We start from the raw sequence: 16275 nt of genomic DNA, 5'->3' as shown, positions 1-16275 counted from the left end.
GCTCTGCTACATTGAAAACAACAATATCCATAATCTAACAAAGTAGCATTAAATAGATACATTTCTGCAGTTTGATAAACAATGTGTCCTGTCTATGTTTGTTGTGTAGCTATGGTGGCTTCCCCGTGCTGAATGCAGAGCTTTGTGAACCACAGGAGTACGCCAGTGTCCCCAAGGCGACCTCTGCCCCCAGACACACCAGCCCCGGCAGCCCTGCTGCCATCTTTCGTCGTTCCAAACAGGTGTGCCTCTCCCTCATCTCTCTCCTGCTACATCAATACTGAGCTTGTTGCTCAAAGAGCATGGCTATTTCTGCCACTTCTTTTAACTGTCTATCTCTCTCTGATCCCCCTCCTTTCATCAGGAGATCAAATCAGCCCAGCGCACGGCCAAGACCTACTCATCCATCCCTCAAATGTGGTCTAAGTGTCTGCTGCGCCACTGCCATGGCCTGTGGTTCATCTGCCTGCCCACTTATGTGGCCGCTTGCCACTCCAAGGTGCGGGCACTGCGCACCGCCTACGACGTCCTAAGGAAGATGCAGGACAAAAAGTTGCAGCCCCCTGATGAGGTACACAAAAAAATTATTAGTGTCTGTTAGAAATGGTCTGATCAAAGGTTCTGGCATTGATGGCAGTTGAGGACAGGGCTGGATGCCACATTAATCTTTTCAGGCAAACATAGTAATGCATCATTGTGCAAGGCTTTTACAATGCTGACCTCACTGTCTCTTTAAAGAAAAGTAATTTAATTGAAAATGTTGTCAAATTCAAAGCACCAGCTGCAAGTGTTTATGACTGTGATCGATTGGTTAGTAAGTGATGTTTGATGTTTAATAAAACTGGTCAGCTGTTATTATAGGTAGGTCTTTGCTGGTCTGCTGTGGTATAAGACCATTGTTTGTTGCTCTTTACAGGTTTGTTATCGGATCCTTATGCAGCTCTGCGGGCAGTACGGGCAGCCAGTGTTGGCTGTGAGAGTGCTCTTTGAAATGAAGAAAGCTGGGGTCCAACCCAACGCAATAACATATGGATATTATAACAGAGTGAGTGTCAGCATCTTGCACCTACTTAAAACCCACTGCACTAGGTAATGTATCATGAAAGACTGGGTAACATTTAAACAAAATTAGCTGTGTCTGAATTACGTTATTTTAGAGACAGCAATATCTGGTGATAAGCTTTGCAAAGATAGTGTATGCACAATTGCGCGCCTGTTTTATGAAATTCTTATCAATGACACAGAATGAGAACGCAGACTGAATTTGAACAGCTAATCTAATTTTAGAAGCTCCAGCCAACATATATTCCAAGGATTGCGCTTTGTTTCTCATAAAAAAAGATAAAGGAGTACGCTTATTCTACCAGTGCTAGCTTCCCAGGAGACAGCTGACATTTCCCTTCTTTGTAAGAAGTTCTGAAAACACCACTTCAACACAAATACAGACACACATATCTGGACAGCTGAGAGTTGTTCCAATTCTATCAGAGTAATTACAGCCAGTCCTTGAGTGAGAACACTATCTACTTAAGATAATGAGAGGGGTTACACAGAAGAATTACTTTGTTAATCTGTGTGTGTGCGTCCGTGCACACACATGCACGTGTGTATATGTGTCTGTGTGCGTGTGTGTTCAGGCTCATCCTCACAGTTTCTGTGTTCTTTTTAACTCAGGCTGTGTTGGAGAGCACATGGCCTTCCTCCACCAGAGGGGGCTATTTCCTGTGGGGGAAGTTGCGGAATGTAGTTCGGGGTGTGGTACAGTTCAAGCAAGTGTGGAAGAGACAGGCTGGTCAACCCAAAGATACACATCTCTCAGGTGAGCACAAACTCAGTCACCAAGAAAGATCTAAAAAAAACTGTTATATGTCAACACTAGGGTGGGGTCCTAAAATAATATCTTGTTAATTCAGGGTATTTCTGCGATAGGCTATTTAGTGAACTTGCAAACATGCAACAACTTGCAAACATAAACAATTAAACAGAAAATGCACATATAGCTACACACTAAACGCATATAAAAAATAAACTGTTTCAAGATATATCGTTTATTTATTGTTTCTAAAATGATGGTCATATTTTTGCACGTGATATGATATGGCACACCTCTGTTTATATACTACATTACACATCAGGGTCTTAATTTGGAATAAGCTTAAATTGTTTGACTGAATGAAGCAGTGACTGTTTGGATTGAAATGTCAGTCTTAATTTAGCTAGGAAAATTGTGTCCTCTTGTTCTCTTAATCTTAATCAATTAAGCGTTTATGTTTAGTGCTTGGTTTTAAATCCTTTACCAATAAATTGCTGTTGTAGTATTATATTTTTGCTGGGATCTGAACAGATAAGATGCTTTACTGCATTACAGAATTTATTCTGCATTCATACAGACCTTGATAACTTTTAGAATAGAAGTTATTCAGGTGTTCGGTTGTCTTGATGTTTTGTTTTTATTCCACTTGCATTTTCTTCGTCACACATTTTTTAATACGTTGTTGTCAAATTCATATATTCTATCTCCTGATAGATCTCAGTGAGGTCAAACAAACGCTTTCTGTTACCAGGCTCCCTTTACCAGGCTCCACCTTAAATGGCTTTAGATGTGAATGAGAAACCGAGACTGTCGCAGCTCTTTGTACCATCTTCAGATCCTTGTTACCAAGGGGACTGCAGTACAACTAGTATCAAAATTGTTTGTTACTATAAAAGAAATGTTGATATCTAAAACTGTACAGAGAGGCGGTCGTTGGGCGCAGGCCAGTACACAGATGGCGTCACTTCTTACAGAAAATTGTAACTTTTATAAATCATAATCTGATCAAGTGTTTTCTTTTTACTTTCCCCACTCCACTCTGTGTGAAACATATTTCAGCCTTCAGCCTCTTGGAATAAAATGTAATAATAAATGTAAACATAATAAAGTTATTATTTAAACATTATAGCTTTAGTTTGCTGATTAGTTTTTGTAAGTTTAGTTTATTGTGTTGTAGTCCTTATGTTCATTAAAAAAAAACATGCATCACAGCAAGTTTTGCAGTTTGCAGTTTGATTGTGCTTAGGTCAGATGTTTTAAACATGCCTAAAATAAATTAAAAGTTGTTAAGAGAAGGATTCATTTTAACATTTAAAATTTTAACAATTTGTTCCAGATGTAATTCCACTGATCTGCTGTTATTTTTTATAGTCTTAAATTAATCTTAACATATGTAATCCCATACTTTGTCACTCTTATAATTGCATAAATCTTAATTAATATCAGTTTTATACGCCTCAAAATAGAACCCTGTGGAACTCCACAAGACATGCTAAACGATTACCAAATAATTAATGATAGTTTCAGCATCATGGTCCAACTAAATAACTATAATTATAAACCAATTCAATGGGCTAGGAATGACTGCCAGAGCATTATACAAAATTAAACCAAAAAAGGTTCAGATAGAAGAAGGTTTGCCTTTCATTTTACCGCAGCTAATTGAAGTCCAGTTCTTCTGGGAACTCTCATCATCTCAGCTCAAATCTCTGTGTTATTTCCCAGGACCAAAACCTCTGCCAGCCTCACCCGTCCATCCAGCCAGGCATTAAAGGGTCCAATTAAGATGAGGGCAGATAGCTGCCTCTCTGACTGTCTCAGATCAGCTCGCTCTTGATCTGATCTCCTCCTATTCCCATGGTATCTCTCTCACCAGCTTATTATGACAGATGCATAAGGAGCTCTAACCGTAACAGGTTGAAACTGCAATCCAACCCAAGTAGAAGTCTCATCATCTATGCATCATTCAGCTCTACATTTTAAAGCAACTCAAAGCCTCAGCCCATTAATTGATTGTGTTGTCGTGTTTTTGTCTATGTAAGAGTTAAGCAATAGACTCTTCTGTTTTCTGTGCTTATTTCCTAGCTGAGTTTAAGTCTCCTGTGTCTTCTTTGTACACAGATGCCAGTGATCTCGACAGCGTGAGCCACGGCAGTCTGGACAGCACTAATGACTCTGCAGAGCGAGCCTCGATTGATACCGACTTCACCAAAATGGACTCCAGCGATGATGGAGCCAGCACAGGTGCCACATCTGACCTAACACTGCGTCATCCACTTCCCTCATCCTCCTCTTCCTTTCTCGCTCCTTCTGCAGACCAGGCTGTGACCAGCTCGTGCTCTCTTATTAACTCTACAGCTCTCTCTCTCTCCTTCTCTTCCGCCCTCACACTCTCTCCATCTTCATCCTTCTTTCCCCTTTGCTTGCTGAAAAAAGTTAGGCTGCTCCAAGAGTCATTATTTCTCACTGTGGGAGCAAGGAGAGTTCGCTTTCTTTTTTCTTCGTCTCCCCTTTTTTTCTCGACCTCTCATTAATCCTGAAGCGCACACACATCTGCCGCAGTGAGCATCGCCACTCATAGTATGAGGAGATGTTATCCCACAGGGAGGCAGAATAAAGAGAAAAAAGAAGTGCGGCTCTGTGAATGTGAAAATGTCTCTTTAAAGGAATGCAAAGCTATAGGCAGCACTGCTCACAGGAGAGATCTAAGAGGCAGAAGCTGAGATTTGACAGAAGAGATTCGTACATACTCAGGCATGCAGTGGCATAGCAGGAGTCTGACAAAGATAGCGAGCAGGAGGAGGGAGAGCGAAGGTATGACTAACCGCGTTATTTTAGCTCACCTCTGGAGGCAGGGAGTGACTATGATATTATCTTTCTGCTCCAGTACATTTCTTTGTGACCAAATCCGAGGCAGTCTACATTTGTGTGTGTGTTAGGGCTGCATGATATTGCAAAAAGTCTGACATTTCAAAATCCTGACATTGCAAATATTTTGTGATATATTGCAGTATTAAAACAATGCAGGATATTTTATCATATTTCACCAGAAGTCAGCGATCCAACATATTAATGATATTAATGATATTAATTATGCCCTCTTTATGCATGGGGTAAAATAAATACAATTGGGCAGATATAACCTGTGGCTGATAAAGAAGTCATTTTTGTATAAAAATTGTTTGTGTCAGTCAGTAAACACATGAAATGTGTAATTTTAATGACCTATGTGCACACTGCTGTGATGAAGACCCTTAAACAATTTATTGTGCAGCCCTAGTGTGTGTGTGTGTGTGTGCGTTTTTGTGCGTTTTTGTGTGTGTGTTTTTGTCAGTGTGCTTCAGCCCTTTTCAAATCTATATGTGACGAAAGCAGTGCTCATCTCAAATGTCCTGCAGTAGCTGTGGGGGCTTGTATCTATGCCGGTAATCAAGCTCTAGTTTTCAGCCGCATTGGTACATAGAGCACAGAGTGAGAGCTGCTATATTTTGTTGGTGATTAAATATTTTAAACTATTCGTCATCAGACTTAAAATAGCGTGTTTGGGTTCATGCTTTAATTAGTCGTCTAGAAGAGAGAAGGAAGTTCATATATGAGTGCAGATACAAGTAATGGCATGTGATGTTGTGTTTAGATTTTGAGTATATTAAGCCTGCTTTTAGGTTCTCATTTTAACTGTATGTGAATAATGCACAGGGCCTACAGACAGAGATTTAGTTTTCACCAGAAAATGGTTGACCAAATGTTTGTTAAGTAAGTTTTTGCTGAAACAGGAACTGAACAAAACAAAAACAAATACTGGACACCGAATGCTCAGTTTTTGGGTTTCTTTGTTTTCTTTTTTTGGGCACCATTGGTCAAATTAAATGGCCTAGATGTATTTTTGTCTTGCCTTTTAAAGGAAAATCAATTAAACTAACAAATAAAAGAAAATTGTGTTTTTTACACCCTTTTTTATTCAAACAACAAAAGGGTTTTTTCCATTTTTGGTTGATTGATTTGCAAGATGTTCTGTGCATCCCTACTTGTGAGAAAACATTTTTAGTTTGAGAAGTTGTATTTAGCTTCTAAACATCTAATGACTTTTGCCCAGCTTAAATGATTTAAAAATTCTATTGTTGTGGTAAATCTGAATGAATTAAATGTACAGTTAACAGTTAAGTGTATCATGATGCAAAGGACACGGTTTATTCTGTGAACGATTTATTGTCACCAGTAGTTAATGGTTAGAACAAAAGGAACAACAGAAGTCAAGGTGATTGTTCTCATTCTTCTCAGTATGCGAGATGTATAAAAAGTCTCCTTTTAGATCTGCTGTGCTGTTTTCCTTACGCCCTTCTGAGACTCGGTCATGTTTTTTATTGTAGACATCCAGGTCATTTGATGGCAGGCTGTGCTGTCTGGAACAGAAACCTTGTGTTTCTTCTCCTCAGGCTGTACCAAGATATTGTCATTGTGTGGTTATGTTCCATCCTTTTATATTGGAGGGTTTTGTTTTCCTGTCTGAAATAAACATGTGCTGTGTGTCCGTTAGGATCCTCTTTGATGAGAACAGCACAATATGTACAGGCTGTATAGGCTGGAATAGGGCGTATAGGGCAGAAATACCGGTTGCTGGAGTGAATGTCATACTTAGTAACGAACTTGTTTGGTGGGAAGGTTTTCCCCATCCCTGAGGTGGTTCATGAACCTACTCTGCACAATAAGATGTGTTACAAAAGGATTTTCTGCTGTTTTTTTCTTCGTTGGGATACTACTCTATCCCAAGGTGTTAAAAAGGAAGAAATTATGGACTTATGGACCTGCATGATGCAGTTAAAAACATATTGTACAGATTTTAATGTACTTTTAAAACATAAAATATCTGATTTTCTTTGGATGTGTGTCTGTTTTATTGCAGGTGGTCAGTCAGATCAGGGCTATGACTCTCTGTCAAAGGAGGAGGTGCGTATCGGTGCAGGTGAAGAGCAGGATGCCTCCCCTAACATGAAGGAGAAAAAAGAGAGAGTCTCTAGCCCACGTGAGTTGCACATCATGTTTTTTTTTCCCCAAAGCTCAGTGTGGAGGTGTGAAAGCTAATTGACTCAAAGCCTCACTGCTTCCACCAAGCGTTGTAATGTGGTATTGCAATAATAAAAAACAACAAAAAGATTTGCCCTTTTTGTCCTGTTAAAGGTCATTTGTATCTAGGCCTGTCTCAGTAGCCAGACTTTGTTGGACAATACATTGTTTTAGATATAATTATGATAAGTTATGCAACTGTTATTTTAAGATTATTTTATTCCCCTAAATTAATGATAACATAATAACTTAACAATTCATTCACGCATTACATTTAAAGAGCATTGAACTTTTAGTTATTCTGTATATTAACACAATGGAATTAAAAATGAATGTGTTGAAATATCCTAAATATACAAAACATAGGTTAAATTAGACCACTGTTTCTAAACAAATAAAAATTATTGAGGTTTTGGAACTGAGCAATATGGTAAAAACATTTTATCACAATATTTAAAGACATTTTCATGATACAAAATGTTATATTAATACAGTGTTTTGACACATGTACCTGTAGACAGATTCTTAAAAACTCTAAATACTATTTTATTGCATTCTTGCTGCACATCTAAATAAAGATGAGTACTTACACATACAGGTGGATCAGTGTACTTTAAGTACATTGTGGAAATAATAAGAAAATTGATCACAAAGCCATAAAATATTTTTATTTTGCTCACCTCTAGTCCATTTATTGTACAATGAGTTTGTTGGTTTTCAGTAAATTCTTCGTTGGCTTTATTTAAACTTTCTGATTTTTTTATGTTTTCAGTGTCTGAGACAGAAGCTTCTAGAAAAGAGGACTACTCCCCTGCACTAAGACCAGCCTCCTCCTCAAGTTTACAAGATTCCCTGTTTGGAGCACTTCCTAAGAGACCTAACTCACTGGACATCTTTGGAGAGAAGGCCATTAAGCCCAGTACATTAGACCTGAGCTCTGGTCTACCAGCAGACATCTCCAATCCAACTGCAACTCAGGAGCACAAGCAGAACTCGCCTGATGCAAAGATGGAGGAAGAGGAGGAAGAAATGGACGAGGGAGCCATGAAAGCTGCTGTGGAGAGAAGCGCCAGTTGCACTGTCACCATGGAGACAGGCGTTGCCATGGTGCGCGGGCACAGCGGTGTGGAGCGGAGCGCGAGCTGCAGCGGTGCTCTGGGCCGGGGAGTGGCTCGGACGGGGATTGAGGCCGGCTTTGACCCGCTGTCCCTGCTGGTGGCAGAGAGCCAAATAAAAACCGAGGAGTCCGACGAGGCATCAGGAGTTCCGTCTGCTCGCCGTGACCTGGCCGAAGAAATCCAGCTCTACATGGAGCACCTGAGCAGCCCCATCAGTCAGCGCTCTCTCAGCACAGACCTGCGGGGCCTTCAGAGTCTCCAGAGTCCTTCACCACTGGGTTCCCCACGTCCAGCCGCTCTGCATGGGTCACCAACTAGCTCTGGATATCTGCAGCCACAACCCCGCAGCAGACTGTTCTCATCTCCTTCACTGCCACAGGGACGTCCATGCAGGAGCAAGGAGCCACGACCAACCTCTTTGGCCTCTCCCTCTTCCCCCACGCACTCCACCTCCTCCTTCTCCATGGATTCCCTGCTTACACCCACGCTGGATGTCTTTAAAAGCAGCTTTCTGTCTGCAGGAAAGGGTGTTGCTGAAAAAGCCAGCAGACTTTATTCAAGACTGTCCTCTCAAACATCCTTAGCGCAGGTGAGTAAAGTTTTTTTTTTTTCTTTATTCATTTTCCTTTTTCTTTTTTTTTTTAAATCTCCAACTCGGTGACCAATTCCTGTTTTTGCCTCTACAGGACCAGAATTCTGACCGGGTCAGTGTGTCATCGCTGGGCTCCGGTGACCCTGACTGTTCCTCTCTGTTTGAGGGCGAGCCCAGTCCAGACCCAGAAAGTCTCTCCTCCCCTCAACGAGATGCCTCCCTCAATGTCACTCGACCAAGGAGGAGCCCGCGCAGGAACAGCCGCTGTCTGGAAAGCCCCTCTGCACCACCTAGACTTTTTCGCCAGGCCTCCCTGACCAGTGAGTGTCTGTTTAAAACATTGCTGTTTTTTTGTTTGTCTGCATGTTTGTTGTGCTACACCTTGTTCACATTTATTTGACTAGTATACATAGATGTTATTCACTGTTATACATTTTAATTTACTAAAAGTAAATGCTATTTCAAAGTTCGATGGCCTCGTTTATCACAGGATGGAATGGAATATTTACTCACGTCAGTTTCCACAGGACCAGGTCTCTAGGGTTTTTACTACTGTTCTTTCATTAATAGAAGGTAAAAGCAAACACACCTTTGTAGATGTGTGACTATTGGTCTTCTGACATCATAGATTAAGGATAAAATGACAGTGTTACTTTGCTAACATCTCACGTCAAACTATTCCCCACTGAATTGCATTCTAGTCCACAAGATGGTGCTAAGAATTCTTTGTATCAGTGATTTTCAACCTGTGGGCCCGGTAAGCCGCTGTGGTACAGCTTGAAGGCCATTGTTCTTTTTCCTAACATGTACAGATATATCAACAAACATAATTTAAGGTACAGACAGATATTATGTCACATATTAGCAAAAAACAAAGCATATTTAAGACCTGCTCATTGATTGGCTTGGCACACCACAGTCACGTGACTGACAAATCAAACTGGTGGATCAGCAAGGTTAGTTTAGTTTTTAGATTATATTAGCAAGCAAAGTTTTATCCTATTGTATGAATATAAAAGGTGGAAAACAAGGTATTTCTCAATAACAAAACTGTGTTGATAAACCAGTTAATCAATTGAATGGGCTATGTTATTTGTGCTGTATTTGTATTTGCTGTATTTGATTTAAATTTATTGTGGCCACACAACGTTAAAAGTATGCAAAAGTAATAACTTGTATTACATTACAGTATGTCATAACAATACTATTGTTTATCACAAATCTTCAAGCAAACATTTCAGTAGATTCATGGGATGGTATTACTATTATTAAATTATTCAGTAATCTCAATACCTTGAAGTGGTTTTCTCTCCTAAATAGTTGTAATCCTGCCTACTGGGTGTAATTACAGGAATAAACATGAATGACTATGTTAATCCAAATCCTCAAATGGCTTCCTTTTGGGAAATCTCTGATAATTCTGCTGAGTAACATCTCTGAGTGGACTTGAAAAGGGATATTTGAGGTTGGGAAATCACCCAAGAAGCTTTATGAAATATTTATTACAATGCCTTTATCTTCCCAGCATTTAGAGACCGCAGACTGGCAGTAAGGAGACACGGCATTGATTTAATATGCATAAAAAACAACTTGAAGTGATTTTGACCTTGTGCATGCTTCCCGTAATATATTCAAGATTTATGCAGATCCTCATTTTTGGGTCTTTAGGTATCTTATTTGTGCAGATTTGTGTCTGTTTGTGTCCCTATGCCATGTAAGTGTGTGTCTGCCCCTGCGGCTGGAGAAGTAGGCCAGCAGACGGGACTCAGAGTGTGTCTGGCAGAGAGTGGAGCCTCTGATTGGAGCTCTTCAATCAGGCAGCCAAGCTTGGGCTGAAGTGCCACATAATAATCACTCAGATCTGACGCACTCGTACCCCAGGCTTCTGTAGAGCCTCTCTCCTTATTATCAGCTCAGGGGAGTATGCTCTTCTTAGGCTGAATGCTATCAGAATTAGCATTCATAAAGCCGGTCATCAGCATTCATCGCACTAGCAGTCATCCCAAATGTGGCCTGATTCTGGAGAACATGAATATGAAAAGTAGATGTATCAAATGACTGAGTCTGTTTCTGTTTCACTAAAGGAAGTATATGTGTGTCTTTTTCTTGTTACCAGGCTCGTCATTGGCAGTGGTGAGAGTCCCACAGACCCCTGACATGTGTCCTGATGCCAGCCTGGCACAGGCCCATCAAAATTATGCTATAGAGGTAAGATTTTAAATACACACAACACCAATAATTAAGACCTAAAATGATAATAAAATAAATAAATTTAGATTAAATACAGAACAGTAATAAATGGCTTAAACCATGGAAGTGTAAACAAACAATCCTGGATTTAGAGAATCTATAACAATGTATTAAAAATCAAATGTAGTTTAATAAAACTATACAGAATGATGATGATGTGCTGGTAATTATGTTATAGGGGTATTCTGCACCCCCCAAAAAATATATAAAAAAAAGTGTCAAATGTAACAGTGAATAAAAATATTTGTTAAATTTGATATTTTTAATACTACAATTAAAAGGAATACTAAATAAAAAGCAGAGCTAAAAAATAATCTGCATAGGTGTTTTAAGTCATGGGCTTTAGTCCTCAAATCAGTACAATCTAAATCTGTTTCTGAACTTGGTCGGGTGGTATTTTTGAGGGACACAGTAATGACTGTGTTCCTAAAGCTAGAAACACAAAGATAGAAATAAATCGTAAAACAATTTGTATTTTTATGCAGTGATATATTTATACTCTATTGATCCAAGTCCAGCAGGTCAGCTTATTTGCACTGTATTTGTGCAGGTGCGGATGTCCAACTGTTCACGCTGTAATACCTGCGAGTGTCTCGTGTATGATGAGGAGATCATGGCTGGCTGGACCGCTGACGACTCCAACCTAAACAGCACCTGTCCCTTCTGTGGCTCGCCCTTCCTGCCCCTGCTTAATGTGGACATCAGAGACCTTACTGGGCAGGGCAGGTGAGTAGCTCAAATTTGTCATTTGGTCATGTGGTCTTGCGATAGACAGTCTGCGTACATCTGATTACACACAAATGCACTGAAACAGCCATATAGTCTTAACCTGTCATGTATTTCTTTTCTTTTTCTGCAGAACATCTTGTCAGGATCTGTCTAGTTCCCAGACAGAACTAAATGAAGCTTTAGAGACCCAAAAGGAGCAATCACCGAGCAGTGAATCCACAGGCAGTCCCTCCAGCAATACTAGTAGAAGCACAGTAAGAGCTATATTTGTAACTGGCCAGTAAACATTTTAAATTTTGTTGATGGATGATGCTAGAGATGGGCAGTAGGACAATATGTTATGGTATTGTGATGAATTGTCGTGTTGATGTCATCTTGATTTAATTCATTTTATGAGTCATTGTGATGGTTTGTGTGATTTTCTCTATGCTACAGGAGCCAGTGACTGTGCCTTACCTTAGTCCTCTGGTGCTATGGAAGGAGCTGGAGAGTCTGCTAGAGAATGAAGGGGATAAGGCCATTTCATCAGCAGCCATCGTTGATCATCACCCCATTGTCTTCTGGAACCTGGTGTGGTTCTTCCGCAGGCTGGAGCTGCCCAGCAACCTGCCTGCCCTCATCCTAAGCTCCAAGCACTGCAGCTTTGATGAGCAGGTGCGTCTGCAATTACTGTTTATTGAAAAGTGATTAAGTGTTTGATGGTTTCTTAATTATGGTTCTGATTAGAATCTTTAATATTTTACTGTCGTTTACCCGTCCACAGCTTCTTCAGAGCAGTGCATCAGAGGACAGTAAGAATGTCCTGGTCCAGATTCTGTGGGACAACCCCAAGCTTCACCAGGACCCTATTTCACCCTGCTACACTCTTTGGAACACATATTGTAAGTCTGTCTGTTTTAACTTTAGCTGTAAATAAATGTTCTGTATTAGTAACTTAAACTAAACCTCTGTTGTAGCATTGTCTGATTAAAGACATATATGTACGTACCTATATGGGCACACATCTTAATTTCTCTTGTCTATGATTGTGATTGTACAACAGCTGCAAACCCAACTTCGTTTGGTCCTTTGCTGGAAGAGGAGCCGGCAGTGAGTTTGGAGGTGCTGCAGAGCGTGGTCAGAAGCATACAGAAGAATGATGTCTATCAGCCCATGAGTCAGATACTGCAGCTACTTGGTACCAGACTGGGTTTCATCAGACAAAGGTAAGAGCTTCAAAAAGTAAATCCATATGTGCCCTATTTTTTTAACAGCTAGTTCTGGATAAATGGATGAAAATACAGTACTTAACTCTGGTTAAGAATGGAGGTACTGATGATAAAAATTTTAGCACAGCAAGAAAGCATCCTAACCTGTTTTCACTTTGTCATTTATATATTATGGATGTCCCCGATCTGAAATCAGTGTCATTCACATCATTTTCAAAGGATCGGAATAGGGTGAAAAACATTTTCATCAAAAACAGAAAGTTACATTGCTACTTCATAAGTTTACTATACACTTGGCTGCATTGCCTATTCTGCGCTCACACTGGCAGCAACAACTCCCTCATATAACCAAAGTGTCTGTTGTGTGTTCATGGCCGCTCGCACTGTTGTGACAGCTCTTTAGATGCTCTCTGTCTCGTACACACTCGTTCGTGCCCACACGTACACACGCACACACACAGCATTTCCTCCTTCCATTAAAGCTCTGTTAAACTTAGTAACCCTGCACATTACAATATTCAAAATTGAAAAGCATCAGAACTACCCTGAGATATTATAATAAATTAGAACATTTTAGTCTGAATCTAGTCTGCCAGGTCTAAACCACACTACACTTTTATTACAGTTTACTTATATTATTTATGTTTTTTCTTTACCGCATTGCAGAATCCTACTCAAAATCAAATGATTTAGGAACAAAAAAATTTGATTGGGAAATTCCTATTATATATTATATAGTATTTAAATAAGTATATAATAATATACTATTACTGTTTAGCTTGTTTACTTACATTTTGCAAGAAATGTCTGTAAATCAGATGTGTAAACCCTGTCATTTTGTGCTTCTTTGCAGGAGCTTGTATAGAGATCTCCTATTCTTGTCTCTGGTGGCTTTGGGAAAAAACAGTATTAATATTGGTGAGTTGACTCTGTTGTGAAAGGTTAATTGATTATGTATTAATATTACATTGATATTGCATGTGGACTCACAATCTTACTCAATCTTGCCTTTAATTAACAGATGCTTTTGATCGCGAGTACAAGATGGCGTATGATCGTCTGACCCCCAGTCAGGTCAAGATGACTCAAAACTGCGACCGACCGCCCAGTGCAGGCGTCATGGAGTGCAGGAGGACGTTCGGGCTGCCGAGTCTGTGATTTCTCTCGTCTGATGCCTCTCCCCCTCCTCCCCTCTCCTCCCTTTTCATCACACAGAGAAGGACACACAGAGTCTGTGACAGGTCATGTCCAGCCAAAGAAGGAGCATCTTACTTGCATGACCTTGAGGATTCAGTGTTACCAAAGCTACCTCTGGCTCCCAGCAGCCATGTAGAGACTAAGAGGCATTTCCAAGCATTCTGTGGTACAACCGTTGTATGTGGCCAGTTGCTCCCCATTCACTGTGGTACTACCTGTGAACACTTGTCTTTTTTTGTTGTTGTTTTTGTTGTTGTTATTGTTTTTAGCACAATCTTTACCTCATATTCTCCCTTAAACTTCTCCCTCCCCAATGTGTCACCCAAAGCCCCAAATCACATTCAAACTCAAACTTAGCTCCACTCAGGTAATGCTTAGTTAGTACTGAGATCAGAGTAGATTAGGAGCAATATCATTATCTAGTGCTCAGGTCATAGCATCACTCCCATCAGATCAGATTAGAATGGCTCATATGGAGGTTTGGGACCAGTAGCAGAATACCAGTAATATAAATTCACAATCATGTTTGGGGCCATAAGTAGAGAAGCACAATGAACAAACCCCAGTAAACCTTCAGAGTTTCCACACATTCCTCTCCCAGTATTCCAGGGGCACTTATATATATATATATAAATATATATATATATATATATATATTATCACAAAAGAAAATCACCTTTGTGTACATAGTCTATTATTCTATTATTTAGAATATTTGTATTATAAAAGTATATTTTAAGACTTGTATTTGTTATAACTGACTTGTCTCCATTTGTAAAGGAAATACCATGTGGTGTGTTTGAGAGCGTGGCGTCTGTGGTCGTGGTCCTGGAGACCATCGTAGTATCTGTGAAGTGTACTTTTGAATAGGTGAGGTACAGAACTGGACCAAATCAAATGTTAACTCATGAACTACGAGACTGTTTACATGGAGAGCGAAGAAAAAAGAAATAATAATTACGTACAGTGTAAATGTAATCGTGTACTACTACTAATGTAATCTAATGTTACGGGAAGATCTTTTCTACTTTTGAACTGGAAAACCAGAGCAATGCCTTACGACAGGGCAGATGAGCTGTGGAACTACAACATGGAGACCAACTACAGAAAGCATTTTCAACACCTGCATTAGATATTAGGTATTGCGACTCTGGAATGACTCTGATTGTGGGTTTTTGTTTGTCCACGTCAGCTGATGCAGATGTTTTGAAATTCTTGATTTTTTGTGCGTTACATATGGACAGTTTTGCATCATGTTGCAAAGCATAATGAAACACTATGTTCCATTATTATCAGAGTGCACTGCTCTTAATGGCTTTTTTATTTCTTTTAATTTTTAATAAAAAAAAAAAAAACACAATCCTGCGCACAACTCAACATGCACATTGATCTAGGCATCGTTTTAGCTCTGCTTTGGGTCAGTTGATGCATTTGACTTAGATTTAGATTTTTTTTTATAACATAAGTCGTCTGTCTATAGCATATGATTCCAGTATTATTGTTAATTCCTCTTGTAATTTTTTTTATAATGATTGTTGTTATTTTTAATCTTTTTATAAATTGTTTACGGTACTGTAAGGGATGGTACACTATCATGGTACTTGATGAGAGGAACTACACAGATGTAAAGAGCACATGAGCACTTACTGTAAGTCAGTTAAATGAGGGTAATGAAATGTACAGCGACTGCAGCAAATTCTTTTTTTACATAGTTTAATCCATCATCCTTCATTTGCTTGGTAACATTAATTGAAGCAACACTGATTTTGCACCATTACTGTTATTTCTAATCTAGGCTGTTCACTATTATATGCCACATTTATGGATTATTATTGAGACTATATTGAGTGCAATGCCCATTTTGGCCCAACCTAAAAAAAATTAACAGACATAGTTTATCCTGCTTCTCCAAAGATTTCAAGTTTACCTAGTTGGACCAGATGCTGTGCAAGACTTTGGAATTAGATGCCCTGACACTGCCATTTGATGTTTTGGCTGTTTTCTATTTCCTTTACACTAAATCTTGCTGCAGCAGAAAAAAAATTGCTTTTTAAGTTACAAGCTAATTAAATCAGTTAACTGTTGAATACTGGTAAGTCTAAATATTTGACATTTTAAATATTGTAGTATAAAACGTGATGTACGAACTGATTTTTGTATGCTAAGTACTGTTACAGGCCGATACGTTTACACATATCATTTATTGTGTTCCTTTCTGTTATATTTGTATATTCCCTAATTCGCCAGATCCAAGCAGGGTCTGCAGATGCTGTTTATACCTGTAAATAAACTCACTTGAACAGTCGC

The 16275-nt window shown here is 39.4% G+C and overlaps 1 protein-coding gene across 2 annotated transcripts in view; it reads left to right on the top strand.

The window, feature by feature from the left end:
- Positions 1–16273, top strand: part of dennd4a (DENN/MADD domain containing 4A) — a 34949-nt gene extending 18676 nt beyond the window's left edge. For both annotated transcript variants that reach the window (XM_007249159.4, XM_007249160.4), the window contains 16 exons: positions 110–242; positions 365–571; positions 917–1045; positions 1675–1819; positions 3935–4057; positions 6714–6833; positions 7647–8581; positions 8679–8904; positions 10701–10792; positions 11385–11560; positions 11694–11817; positions 11999–12217; positions 12327–12444; positions 12606–12768; positions 13625–13689; positions 13793–16273. In XM_007249159.4, the coding sequence (XP_007249221.2) occupies positions 110–242; positions 365–571; positions 917–1045; positions 1675–1819; positions 3935–4057; positions 6714–6833; positions 7647–8581; positions 8679–8904; positions 10701–10792; positions 11385–11560; positions 11694–11817; positions 11999–12217; positions 12327–12444; positions 12606–12768; positions 13625–13689; positions 13793–13929 (3112 nt within the window). In that variant the 3' untranslated portion in view covers positions 13930–16273. The remainder of the gene's footprint in view (positions 1–109; positions 243–364; positions 572–916; positions 1046–1674; positions 1820–3934; positions 4058–6713; positions 6834–7646; positions 8582–8678; positions 8905–10700; positions 10793–11384; positions 11561–11693; positions 11818–11998; positions 12218–12326; positions 12445–12605; positions 12769–13624; positions 13690–13792) is intronic.
- The last annotated feature ends 2 nt before the right edge of the window (positions 16274–16275 follow it).

This window comes from Astyanax mexicanus, chromosome 9, assembly GCF_023375975.1.
Source record: "Astyanax mexicanus isolate ESR-SI-001 chromosome 9, AstMex3_surface, whole genome shotgun sequence".
In the NCBI taxonomy this organism is placed as follows: domain Eukaryota; kingdom Metazoa; phylum Chordata; class Actinopteri; order Characiformes; family Acestrorhamphidae; genus Astyanax; species Astyanax mexicanus.
This window is presented reverse-complemented; position numbering and strand designations above follow the sequence as displayed.